The 13,547-nt window shown below is 44.7% G+C and overlaps 1 protein-coding gene across 1 annotated transcript in view; it reads right to left on the bottom strand.

Annotated features, from left to right (window-relative positions):
* FRAS1 (Fraser extracellular matrix complex subunit 1) overlaps positions 1-13,547 on the bottom strand; it is a 355,924-nt gene that overhangs the window by 142,416 nt on the left and 199,961 nt on the right. Inside the window, exons 20-21 of the mRNA XM_063136077.1 lie at positions 2,914-3,066; positions 985-1,131 (exon numbers count right to left, since the gene is read on the bottom strand). Coding sequence (XP_062992147.1) covers positions 985-1,131; positions 2,914-3,066 — 300 coding nt within the window. The remainder of the gene's footprint in view (positions 1-984; positions 1,132-2,913; positions 3,067-13,547) is intronic.

Raw genomic sequence — 13,547 nt, 5'->3', positions numbered from 1 at the left:
GACTCCTGGAGAGTCTTGGGCCTTAGCTAGACCTAAGGTTTATCCAGGAATTGTCCCGGGGTCATTCCTGTTCATGTAAATGACACACAGGATATCCCAGGAGCAGGCAGGGATGATCTCGGGATAAACCTTAGGTCTAGCTAAGGCTTGGAGGATATCCCAGGAGCAGGCAGGGACGATCCCGGGATAAACCTTCGGTCTAGCTGAGGCCTTGGAGAATTTCCTCCCTCACTTCCTGCCTTAGCTGGTCTACTTCTTCTTCAGGCTCCGGGTCCGATTGTTTAAAATTATTTATTTATTTATTGCATTTTTATACCACCCAATAGCCGATGCTCTCTGGGCAGTTCTCCCCAAAATTAAAACCATTCAAAGTATAAAACAAAAAGTATATAAACATGATATAAAATACAATATAAAAGCACAACCGGGATAAAATCAGCAGCAGTGCAGAAATGCAAATTTAAAATTCAAATTTAAAACAGCAAAGTTAAAATTAAATTTATAGACTGTTAAAATACTGAGAGGATAAAAAGGTCTTCACCTGGCATCTGAAAGAATATAGTGTAGGTGCCAGGGAAACCTCCTTTGGGAGCTTATTCCACAGCAGGGGTGCCACAGCAGAGAAGGCCCTCCTCCTGGTAGCCACCTGCCTCACTTCAGGATCCACACCAATGACAGTCTCAGGTGATCCCATCCTGTTTGAGGTTGCCCAGCCCTTGTCTACACGCACAACTCTAAATTAGAATTAGCACAGCTCAGCTATTTTAACAGCCCAATTTTGGAGGGTGAGGGGTGGGGGCAGCCTCTGTTGTCAAACAACTGAAAGACAGGAACCTTGGCTAATGGACTCTAAATCCTCCAGCGAGCTACCAGCAGTCCCCATCTCCCGTCTACCCAGCACCGCCCGTCTATAAAATGATTACATGGAATGCAACTGGGTAAGTCAGAAGCTCACGATGAGCCGCACGCAAAGGAAACACATACGTTTGCAACGCAGGTCCTCATCCCTGTAGAATCCGAGGAAGCAGGCCGAGGTGCAGGTGCCCGTGTGAGAAAGGACCAGGCTGGAGTCACAAGAGGTGCAGGAGAAAGGGCCTCCCCCGCCGCAGGCTTTACAGGCAGGGTGACATTCTGGAGGGCAAGACGGAATGGAAAGGCTGAGTTGCGAAGCAGCCTCCCTGCAAAGGCCGCTAGAGCAGGGGGTGTCAAAACTCTTTCCATCCAAGGGCTGAATGCCATTTTGGAGACGTTTTCACACATTCTAGCGGTGGGTGAGGCAAAAGCCGCAAGGGCGAAAACCAAAAAAATATATAAAATGCCAGCATACTGCAGCTTAAATCTCTTACTGCCAGTAACTAAGCCTAGGAGAATAAACCCTGCTCGAAAGCCAGGAGCTCTGGCGGAGCTGCCAGTGTTGTGCTAAAGTGGGAGAGGCCTGAGTTCAAATCCTGCCTCAGCTATGAAGTTCACTGTGTTGTTATGGGTCATTCACTCTGAGGTTCTCTACATTAAGCAAAAAACATCACAATCTTACCAGGTTTTCTTTTCCTGGAGCCTTTCCGGGTTTGTGGTGGGCTCCTTTAGATGGCTAAGATGTGATTTCAAATTAAAAGCTTCCCTTCTCAGTAATGCTCTATATGTTCAATGAAACTGCACCATCTAGTGGCTGAATTATAGTGTAACCCTGGCATTTCACACTGCCGGTATGGTGCCATTAATGGTTATGACAGCTTATTTCCAATCTTTTTGAAAGAGGGATAAAGGGGGACCACGAGACATCCTGGGGGTTGACGACATCATGTAAAGGATCCACAAACATCAGTAAGTAATGGAATAGCTTGTGTAGAGAAGCTCCATCTCTCGGCCTAATTGCCGGCACAGGATTTTTATACAGATCAAATGAGGTTAACTCTGTATATTACTATTCTGACTTCTTTAGGGGCAATATACATGTTCTAAACAACAACAACAACTTGTTCTAAATCCAGAAACTATATCCACTTTAATTAGTTTTGTTTAAATAGGTTGTTTCTTGTTGCAGTTTTACCCCAATCTTCCTCAGTCAGAACAGCATATGTGATTCTTCACAATTTTCTCTTCACAACAGCCCTGTGAGGTAGGTTAGGCTAAGCAATGGTGGCTGGACTTTCCATAGGTATCTATGGGAAACAGTATGCTGGACACAGCTAGACCCTGAGTCTGATCCACCAGGGCTGCTCTTGTGTTCCTCTGAATAATCCTGTCATTAAGACTTCCATCAGCGCATATGCGCGTTGGAAGCATTATTTATCTGATGTGAAATTAGTAGGCACATGCAGGGTTCTCTATTATTTCACCTATTTTTCAGACTGTTAGCAGAACAGCAAGAACCTGCCAAAGGCTGAGCTGTGTGGAATCCTAGCTGAAGGAACACGCTTTCCCCTGGATAGATCATACTGGAGACTGTGGATCAAAAGAATAAGGAAATTCATGTAGCGTAGGAGGGTTCCCAACTCAAGATGGAGGGAGACCCAAAGAGATGTCTCCTCTCTGAGAGGGAAGAGTATCAAGAAGGGGAAATAAGAAGGGAGGTCAGCAACCCTAACAATGGAACCAATGACCTAGGGAAGTTGTGGGCTCTCCCACACGAGAGGCCTTCAAGAGGCAGCTGGACGGCCATCTGTCAGGTATGCTTTAAGGTAGATTCCTGCAAATGAGCAGGGGGTTGGACTCGATGGCCTTGTAGGCCCCTTCTAACTCTACTGTTCTATGATTCTATGAGTACCAGTATCAGAAGGACAGTTAGCACAGCTCAGTCTAGGAAGCTTGGAGGTCCTCTCTCTCTCTCTAATCCCCTTTCCATGCAGACATGCCAGCTTTTCTCTTTGAAGCTAGCTGAGTTGCACCCACACTTCCAACACAGACAATACTCACTTTGACACACTCCGCCATTCTTGTAGTAGCCTGCAGGACAGTCAGGCATACAGTGATCTCTCAGGAGCAAGTGATGAGGATTGTGGCATTTCAAGCAGATGCTCCCAGTATCCTGGAGATCTGCTACACACTGCGCACACAGAGGGTGGCAACCTGCAGAAAGAAGAGGCAAACGATGGTATAGAAGTGACAAGGGCTTGCCAATAGGTCAGCTTCCGAAAGCAGTTCCTTTTTTTAAAAGATACACAACAGGGTTGGGGAACCGCTTTCAGCCAGAGGGCCAAATTGAACTCTCGGGGGCCACATTCCAGAGGTGGGCGGGGCTGAAGGCAAAAGGGGAGGGATCAAACTCACCAGCCTAGTTTAGCATCAAGTTCTTCCTGCCAGTAACAAAGTCTTAGGAGAGGCATTTCGACCTTATAAAATGGGGGAAAACTGCAAAAAAGCTGGGAAACCTTCAAACGCTTAGCAGTCAGGTGAAAGAGATGGGACCAGGGAAAAGGCCATCTGGGGAACTCCAGAAGGTCAGATTGGGCCCGAAGGTCTGAGGTTCCCCACCCCTGCACCTCAATTAGGATACAATCACTTTAAGATCAGAAAATTGTTTTAGATATATTTATCTCTGTCCTGTCTCTTTACATGTTTGTATGCAAATGATTTTAGCCGTTTTATCATGTATTTTTAATAGTTTTTAATCTCTGTAAACCGCACAGAGAGCTTCGACTATTGGGCAGTGTAGCAATGTAATAAATAAAAAGAACACACTTCATGGCTGAGTAGGGATTTCAACCTAGCTGTCCTTGGCCCATGCCCAGCAATCCACCCATGGCAACATCCCAGTTCCCACATTTGTGTGGCCAAATGAAGACGTAAACCTCATTCTCTCACCTATAGTAGCCAGAAATTCCTGGGGACGTAGTGGCTGGATCAGGGCTCCCTGTGATCACACACAGCCATATTCACGAAAGACTCATTGACCTATTGTATCGTTCTGTACAACTGCATTCCAAAAGGTAGTTGGGCCTGTAAACCCAAATGTCTCTTGTGCAAACAGGCGTTTTCACTGGCAGATTTCCACTTCAGTGTAAAAGCAGTATCCGATGTGGCTCTTAGAGGGTGACGACACTGATTATCAACAATTACCAGACTCAGTTGGCTTTTCTTCCTGCTTCCCCCTGCTTTTATTTTCAAGCATTGGGGTGTTGAATGAATTTTCTTCCCCTCCACAAGCCTGCACCTTGCTTCAATGGTTCGGATCCTTCTTTAACTGGCGCTTAAACGCTCAGCTTGAGGGGCAGGGGTGAGTGAATGCCATTTGGGATCTCTGGCTCAGGGACTGCAATCTCTCGGGCCATTTCTGCCCAGGGCCCCAAATCCTAACGCCACCCTGTCTCCCCTGTTTTCCCGTGAGCACTGAGAGCACCGTCCTCCAGCCCACCCAAAGCTCGATGCTGGACTAGGAAGGACAGAATTCACCGCAGGAAGAGGCCGACTCAGACCCCTCCACACACACCCAACCTTTATTCAGCAGCCCGTCAGCAAATGGCTCCTGACCTTCTCCTGAACCAAAGCCGTTTCAAAAGGTTTTACAAGAAGTCTTTTGTATGCAATACTGGGACTATGTAAGGGATCCTGGAAGCCAAATTAATCCTCATTACGGTGATTCAGAAAATTATAAGGGAAATGATGGCTGTCTTGAAAGCAATGCAATCATGAGGCTGACTTCAGCGGACACAGGTTTCCTACTTACTAGAAGTTCACCTTCCCATTGGTGTCTCTTTTTCTGAACCCCCACCCTTTTTTTTCTTTATCTTTTTTTTTTTGCTACAACTGGATGTCAAGATATTGAAAGCTGGCATTGCAAAGGAAGCCCAAGGAAATCGGCAGTGCAAATTCCAATGACAATGAACTGACAATGAATCAACAAAACCTTTAATCCAGTCCAAAAGTAAGGCCTAATCCAAACCAGAGTCAAACACACATAAGTCCCATTGGTTTCAATGGGAGAGACTGAAGAACCAACTTGACTCAGATCAATGGGAGTTGAAAGTGCTTAGTATTTGGCTGGACCTTGCCCTATATGTCCCTAATTTTTTATGATTACAGAATGTCTAGAGCAGCAGGGATCACGCTAGAAGGCAGGGAGATCAAGGCACGGGCCCTTGCAACTAGCGACGGCTGAGAATTTCGTTTGGTTTGCAATCTGATGGGAAGTCACCTTATTTGTACTCCACAAACTTCTATCCAATCCCTAAATCATAAAATCATAGAATAGTAGAGTTGGAAGGGGCCTATAAGGCTATCGAGTCCAACCCCCTGCTCAAGGCAGTCCCGCTTCAAAATCTGCACTTTTCCTATTGTTGCGATCAAGTCCGTCCATTTAAAAATTGTGCACAAAACAAACGTGCGTATTAGGAAAAAGTGTGCAAAACCTGCACATATTCGGAGGAAATATGCACTGTATACTATGGGGGGAAACAGGTACATTTGAAAAATTGTGCCTAAAAATGCTCACGTCAGAACACATGTGCTGGAAAACATTTGGGAGAAGACTGTGAAAGGCAAAATTCTGAAACTGGGGTGGAAATGGGGCAGAACGAACATAACTGGAAATTCGACGAGCTGAGTGGAAGCAGACTTGACAGAATCACCCCTCCCGACCTCTTCCACTGGGGCTGCTGGGTGCAGGGGAGAAACTGCAGGGCAAGTAGCAGCAGTGTTGTTGTGGATCCTGTGCTCACAGGGGTGAAGTGCTGGCACTTTTTTATTAGCAGGGATGCTGATGTCATTTCCCCCGCCCCCCTTCCAAACAAGCTTCCGTGTTCCCTCTGAGCTTATCTACAATCCTCAGAATATCGGGAGATAAATTAACTTTACCGGCCACAATATATTCCCTGCTGTAATGCGAAGTATTTTTGTGAAGCCGTGGTCTTGAACAGGCAATGAAGACCCATTGCCCCACTCGTGCTCTCCGCTCCTCTCATGCCATGCTTCTCGCCTGCCCAAGGACCTCCACTTCCCTTACTCGGCTTCGTCCTTTTTCTTCTGCTGCCCCTTACGCCTGGAACGCTCTTCCAGAACACTTGAGAACTACAAACTCAATCACAGCTTTCAAAACTCAGCTAAAAACCTTTCTGTTCCCTATAGCTTTTAAATATTGAGTTTGTTCTGACTCTATACAGTTTAGCTTCACCCTACCCAGTGCCTGTTTACACTTCCCTGTGCCTGTTTGCATTCTCTTTCCCTCCTTATTGTTTACTACAACTTTATTAGATTGTAAGCCTATGCGGCAGGGTCTTGCTATTTTACTGTGTAATCTGTACAGCACCATGTACATTGATGGTGCTATATAAATAAATAAATAAATAAATAAATAAATAAATAAATAAATAATAATAATAATAATTGGCTTTACCAAAGATCTGTTCTTGGTGGATGTGAAAACTACTAGAACTGGTTTGATGATATGGATCAACACCGCTGCCTGCATTTTGGGGCTCCTCTTCATGCCGTGGCTATGGGGACTGTCATGATGAGTGTTTGTATTTCAAAGTGTGCTACTACACCACTGGGTAACCGTCCACTTCATCATCTTGCCCTGGGAAGTGAGGTGATACTGGAGCGCCAATCTAGTGTCCCCAGCCAATATAAAAATTCCCAGGTGTGCTAACTTCCTCAGTCTGAGCAACTTGTTGCTAGGGGAAGCCATGTGGTTCAACCTCTGCGTTCCTGACTATGTCCCTTCCCCAGTCCCTGAGGATATTTCTCTGCTCTCAGTTTCTAATCAATGACAATTTAGGCACGATATGCACATGCATAATGATTTCTTCATTTTGCACGATTTATGGTAGCTCGGCTTAGCTAAGGCCAAGAGCAAAGAACTGTGCAAGCCAATTAAGACCCATGTCCTGAATAAGCCCTGTCCTGATAAGGAACTTCCTGTTTTCAGGCCATTTCCATTCCAGCTACCCACTGTGCCATTATTTTCTCTTTGTAGTTCTCTTCATCAGCCCTACTGAAATGAATGAGAGAACTTACTATATAGGATTCACTTGGACTCTGTCCAGATGGAAGCCATTGCCAATCAAGAGAAAGAACAACTATTTTGCATTTCACTTAAGCCTCTGCCTCTTTAAATGCACACTTCCCCACCACTAAAAAAAACCCTTAAAAGACTAGTTTCTCAAAGAGTTCAATGCCATTGCAAATATGTTTGTTCTGCAGTTCGTACACTTTTGCCTTTGTGTGCGAACGTGGTTCCCGTAATTGAGCTATTCCTTCTTTTTTGGTGGTGGGGTATCTCTTTCTAGCTTGCCACTCTGCTTTGACCATATGAACATCAAAGAAGACACATACATGCTATTGATGTCTCCCAGAGGGGGAGAAAAATGTGAGAAAAGAAGAGGCAGATAGTGAATTTGATGGACCAGTGGGAACCAGTGAGGGAGGGCAGAGAGAAAAGAGAGAGGACTTTATATTGTAGAAACTTGTTTAGATTTTTCACAAGCACTTCCCTTTGAACCACCAAAAACGGAGGAGGAAGAAAGAGAATACAGAATTCTCTTTAATGTTTCCAGCTCCTACCATGCCAATATTTTCTTTTTATATTTATCTTTGTGTGCCTCCCAAGCCCCACTGAAAAGAAGAGAGAGAAAGATTTCACTTATTCTTTGACCACAATGCAATCACAAGCTGGTAGGTACAAAAGGAAGATGTGGCACGGTCCCACACACAGCCCTTACGATCTGAAGGATCCGAAGCATAAGATATCCCATCATCCTGAGGACAGAACTGCTCCAGATGTTCTCATTGTACATGTACAGCACTGGCCTTCCGTACTGGAAACTACGTTTCCGTTTACTTGCTTCGATCAAGCAACCCCTCGTGCTGAACTGTCGCCTTGAGGCCCAGCATTGAGCAAAAGGCGGGATACAAATAATAATAACAGTAACAATAACAATAATAACTGTGTTTTTGATTGCAACACATTATATTATTTGTGCCACAGATCGCTGTGACTTTAGTGTTGTTTTACAATTGTCCTTCACATTGTGTTGTAAACTGGTTTGAGGGTATCAAAAGCAGGCTATAAAAGCAGTGAAAGCTAATAGATGTAGAGCAAAGTTTTTAGATACAATTGGAGTGTGTTGTTATAAAGATTCAGAGATATAAATGAAATGTCATTGAGAAGCAATTAAAGGTTTCTGTATGTCTGCTGTGCTCCTATCTTACTATCCTTTTAGTAATGCATGTTACGTTTTTGATAGCTCTGTAATTTTTAACCATATGTAATTTTTATTATGTATAGTATAGCAAAATGTCAAGTTTGTATGTGTTGCAATGATCTGTGGATTGAGCAATAAACATATTGATATTAAATAAGAGTTTTAAAGTCTCTTCACTGGCTGCCAATTAGTTTCCGGGCGAAGTATAAAGTGTTAGTTATTACCTTTAAAGCCCTACATGGTTTTGGTCCAGGCTTACCTGCGGGATCGCCTTCTCCTGTACAATCCGCCCCGCACACTCAGGTCCTCTGGGGAGAATCTACTTCAGTCTGCCAAAAGTAGGCTGACAAGTATTACCCAGAGGACCTTCTCTTCTGCTGCTCCCAGACTGTGGAATGGCCTGCTGGAGGAGACTCGTCAACTTGACAGTCTTTTAACATTTAAGAAAGCTATAAAGACTGATCTCTTCCGGCAGGCCTATCCAGTGGAATTTTAGGATGTTTTAATAATGTATACTATGTTTTTAATTCAGTTTTATGTATTTTATACTTCTTGTTGTTCCCTGTCTCGATCCAGAGGAAGAGGTGGTTAAGAAATAATAATAATAATAATAATAATAATAATAATAATAATAATAATAATAATATCATCTAACACAGCATGGAATGTATTGACTGGGCCAGTATCATGACTGAACGTGTCTCCAGCCCATGTTCAAAACACTGGCTGGGCTAAAGATGCAACTGAGATGAGAAGGATCTGATACATGAAGGGTGGGGAACTCCAGGCCAAGCAGGCAAATCTGGCCCTGCTGGTATCCTAATCTGGTCCTCCAAACATCTCAATTTGATCACCATTTTGGGGAAGCCATCATAGGGAGCCATCTTTAATTAAGCTACAATAACTACTTGAGGATGAGCCAACATCCCCTCATCCCAAGGGAGAAAATAGAGTGGAAGAGACTGAAGTAAATTATGCCTTCCTTGCTTCTCCTTTGGCTTGGCTGGCAAACGCTTAGGCCACCATCTACCGGAAAGTTCTCCTGCACATGTCTCCTTTAAATGAATGGGAGCTGAGCAAGATGAGTGCCGGGACACTGACAAATATACAGAGGTCAGGGATTTGGAGGGTGAGCAAGAACTGGCTCATAGGTTGTTGTTCTATTTGATGCTCGACTTGTGCTAAAAAATAAGATTGGATTCTCAAAACCGGAAGGTGCTTGGTAGGCCAAGGTCAGGAAGAAGAAGAGGCCGTAGCCTTTTTAGCATGAGTGACAATATCGACAGCACGGCATAAGACAGGTGATCGCAACAAGAGCTGGTTACCATGTTCAACTTGAACCAGAGAGAGTGTAGTTCACTTCCGCCATGTTGCTCACTGTATGGCAGGGGTGGATAGTTTAATTGGGTCTGGTGGCTAATTCCCCCCCTCAAGAACCCATTGGGGACACACCTCTTTGTCAGATAATTGTCTTTTTTTTTGCCACTGTGACAAATTGGCAGTGGTGTGAGCAGCATGAGAGGGCCACGTGAATCCTGTAGGCTGCATGTGACTCTCCACTGTTGTAGAGCCATGGGCAAATTCTCTCAAACAATTTCACAGGGTTCTTTGGAGGATAAAATGGAGGATACCCCTAAGTATGCGGTCCTGAGGATGAGCAGGCCAGGAAAGATGATGACTAACATTCACCACCACCATGTCCTCCAAAATACCCCATTCAGTTCTGTTTTGTTCCCATGACGATTCACCATTCTTCCTTAAATCCCATCCTCACATTTTTAAGAAACATCCTCCCAATTAAATTTACTTATGCTAATTGGTTCATGAAGCCAACAGTCTCCTTTAAAGCCAAGTAATTGCCGCCCCCCTCTAAAAGATATTAATGATTGCCTTTCTCACAGTTAAAATGTTCTATTTGCCACCAGCTTCCTTGTTGCAGTTAATTTCCAATTTGTGAACAATTTCCCCTCTAGGTACCAAAAGAGTAATATGTGACTTTGAGTTCTCTTGAAGTCCTAACACATAGTTCTGCCTTAAGGGTCAGGGAGGGAAAACTCTAGATTAACAGGCAACATTGATGGATGGAGCGAGAGCTATGAAAATATTGTTATGAAAGTGACGTGATTTGTATGTGTGTGTGTGTGTGTGTGTGTGTGTGTGTTTAAAATCTCTTCTACATTAACGCACAATTGATGTGGTATAATTTAATGCTTTCAGTTGCATGGTTTTATGTGACAGCTACTTGTTAACTGATGATTAATAACCTCTAAAGACAAATTCACACAGTGACATTTCAATAAGTGTTGAGAGACTGAAGTGCAGTAACAGTACAGATTGGGACAACCATTCATTACAAGTAAAAAACCAACTACCCATAACAAGCCAAGCCAAACCCTTCAAGCTCGCAAGGAGCCAAATAATGTATGCAAATTATGCAGTTTATGGCAATACAGGATTATTCCAATCAATTCGATCTGAGTAATTCGACAGCAAAAACAAACACAATCGAAAGATACAAACTGCAAGCAAAGATGATATAATAATCATAATAATTTTATTTCTTACCCGCCTCTCCCCCTGGATCGAGGCAGGGAACAACATCAAATATAAAAATACTATAAAATATATAAAACTGATTAAAAACATATAAAACGACTACATTATTAAAATAACAGCCAAACATTTGAAAATTCGACTGGGTAGGCCTGCTCTTTATAGCTTTTTTAAATTCAGAAAGACTGTTAAGTCGGCGAATCTCTCCCAGCAGGCCATTCCACAGTCTGGGAGCAGCAGAAGAGAAGGTCCTTTGGGTAACAGTTATCAGCCTAGTTTTGGCTGACTGTAGTAGATTCTTCCCAGAGAATCTGAGTGTGCGGGGCGGATTGTAAAGCCCATGTAGGGCTTTAAAGGTAATAACCAACACTTTATATTTGTCTGGAATGCCTTGAAGAGGGTGAAAGTTTGATTCAGGTCATATCAGCAGGTAAGTAAACCCATTCCTGAACAAGCATTTGGTTCAGGGCTAGAATAACCATTATGCTAAGTACGCTTTAGAGTAACAGTCACTGGAGCTAACACGTATATAGGCCAATTGCCTGAACACTCCATTACGCTCTCTGCATTTCCAAGTTCCTAGCCCATCCTTTTAAATTAAGGACTACACTTCTTTGCTGCCAATTACCTCTCCTTTCCCTCTCTGCCCCTTTTTTGCTTTGTCCGTTCTGCCCAAGTTCATCTACCTTCTTCTCTTCCTTCAAATCCCTCCTCAAGACCCTACTTCCTTAAGTAGGCTCTACACTTCTGCCTACTTAGGTTCTTGGGTAAGTCACTACTTTATTTAGTCTCACCACTTTGCCTTCTGGGAAATGAGTCTTTTGTGACTGGTTATGCCCACCAAGGCAGCCATTTTATGAATGGGAAAGCCCCCCCATGACAACCATTTTGTGACAGCACCCATGACACTTCAATGAGGATCTTTGACTGTTGTAGACTCATAGGGGAGGTGCTCCTGCCCCTTTATCATTTTGGTCACCATTTCCCTGTGTGCCAACACACAGTGCAGCCATTACATCTCCATGGTGTTATGAATGCTGATGTCGGCCATTTTAGCACCTTCCGACCCAGTGGAGGCTGGTGGCTCCAATCTCAGTGGGGCTGTGAATCCACTCTGGGTTTCAGTCAGAACCAGCCAGAACTCTAAAGGAGCGATTTAAAATAGTTCAGCACCTTGGATAGCTCCTTCAGAGTTCTGGCTGGTTCTGACTGAAACCCAGAATGGATTCCCAAACGCACACACTAAAATGAGAGCCACCAGGTTCCACTGTTCAGACCTCTATGCCTGAAGTCTGGTCTGCAAGGCAAATCACTTGTAGAAAAGTCTGAGGGTTTGACTGCTCAGCGTTGCTGTGAATTCCTGTCAAAAATACTTATTGAATATGCTGGAATGGGAACTTAGTTTCTTGCTAAGAAGTCAAGGAGGAGATGGGAGGAAGCCCTTTGAGACCAGGCTGAACTCTGCCAAATGAAATCCTTCCAATCTCTAATTAGAAAGCTGCAGACAAAGCAGAATAACCTCTCACTATTTCCATCCCTCTCACAAGCCAACAAGATTATTTCCTGACATATGGAGCTGTTTTCAAGGGATATCTCAAACCGGGCACCAGGCAGTTAGATCACAACGCCTTACTGCCCTCCTTGCAAACCTGGATGCAGGGCCAGTGCTACCATGAGGCAGAGTGGGGCGTCCACCTCAGGTGGCAGATGTTGGAGGGTGGCAGGGCAGTGGTGGCAGCTCCTCCAGCCGTTCTTGCTAAGCCCACTTTTCCCAGCCATTCCCTACCTCTTGATTCAGTGCTTCAACATCAGCGATGCTCGCTTGTTACTGTCCTGGACGATCAGTCTGTCTCTCTGCCTGCCTGGCCTAGTCACCTTCTACCAAATACAGCACAGGCAGCAACGTAGGCAAAGAACCAGTCAAAACTGGTGGCTCTATGTAAGCGGGGCAATGAATCTGCTCCAGGTTTCAGTCAGACCCAGTTGCAACTTGAAAGGGCTTTAGAGTCCAGACTGAGACCCGGAGCGGATTCAATGCCCCGCTGACATGGGAGCCACCAGCTGTTGTGCCTCAGCTTGGGATAGAGCAGGAAGGAGGAACAGCTGAGCCTGGGATTATGTGGGGAGTGGCCTGTCACAGGAATAGGCAGAAGCCAGCTGTAGGCCAACGCAGCGGACAGCAATTGCTAATCACCACCATCCCACTATAAGACATGCCAGAGCCCCTGAGCGGTGCTGGAAGCAAGAGTTGTACTTCCATGCCTTTGCCCTTGTTCCTTGCATACCAGCTCATGAACCCTGCCTGAACATAACCTGATCTTGGACCAGACTCTGACTACTCTTTGGCGCATTCCTGAACCCACTATTGTTTGACCTGGTTTCTGATAGATACTTTTGGCTTTCGGCCTCGGACTGTTTATTGACATTTCCAGCCTGCTTATCTCGCTAACGCCGGTGATTTATGACACCAGCCTCCATTAGAAAGTTCCCTGACCAAGCAAAGAGGCAGAGAGGTAACCAGGCCAAGCCATGTACTCCAACAGGCAGAACTGGTACTCTGGTCACATGATGCACAGTGGCATTGGCGCTGCTGCACTGCAGCGCTTGTTCGGGTGGGCAGCAAGCAAGTGGCAACGAGGTTCTGGAAGTCAGAGCTGTAAATAGGGGCCACACAGCCTGTCCTGCACTCCCTAGGCTAGCTCGCTGCCCTGGGATGCAGGAAAGGACACCGTCGCCTTGCCAGTGTTGAAATAAGATTCAACTGCTAGTCCAGTCAGGTTCTGTATGTGGAACTGTGTGCATGTGCGTTTGTACACGTGTGTGTTGTTGTGTCTGCCTTAGAAAGCAAAATATCTT

This window comes from Elgaria multicarinata, chromosome 10, assembly GCF_023053635.1.
Source record: "Elgaria multicarinata webbii isolate HBS135686 ecotype San Diego chromosome 10, rElgMul1.1.pri, whole genome shotgun sequence".
NCBI classification, from domain to species: Eukaryota; Metazoa; Chordata; class Lepidosauria; order Squamata; family Anguidae; genus Elgaria; species Elgaria multicarinata.
Note: the sequence above shows the minus strand (reverse complement) of the source record. Positions and strands in the feature narration are given on the sequence as shown.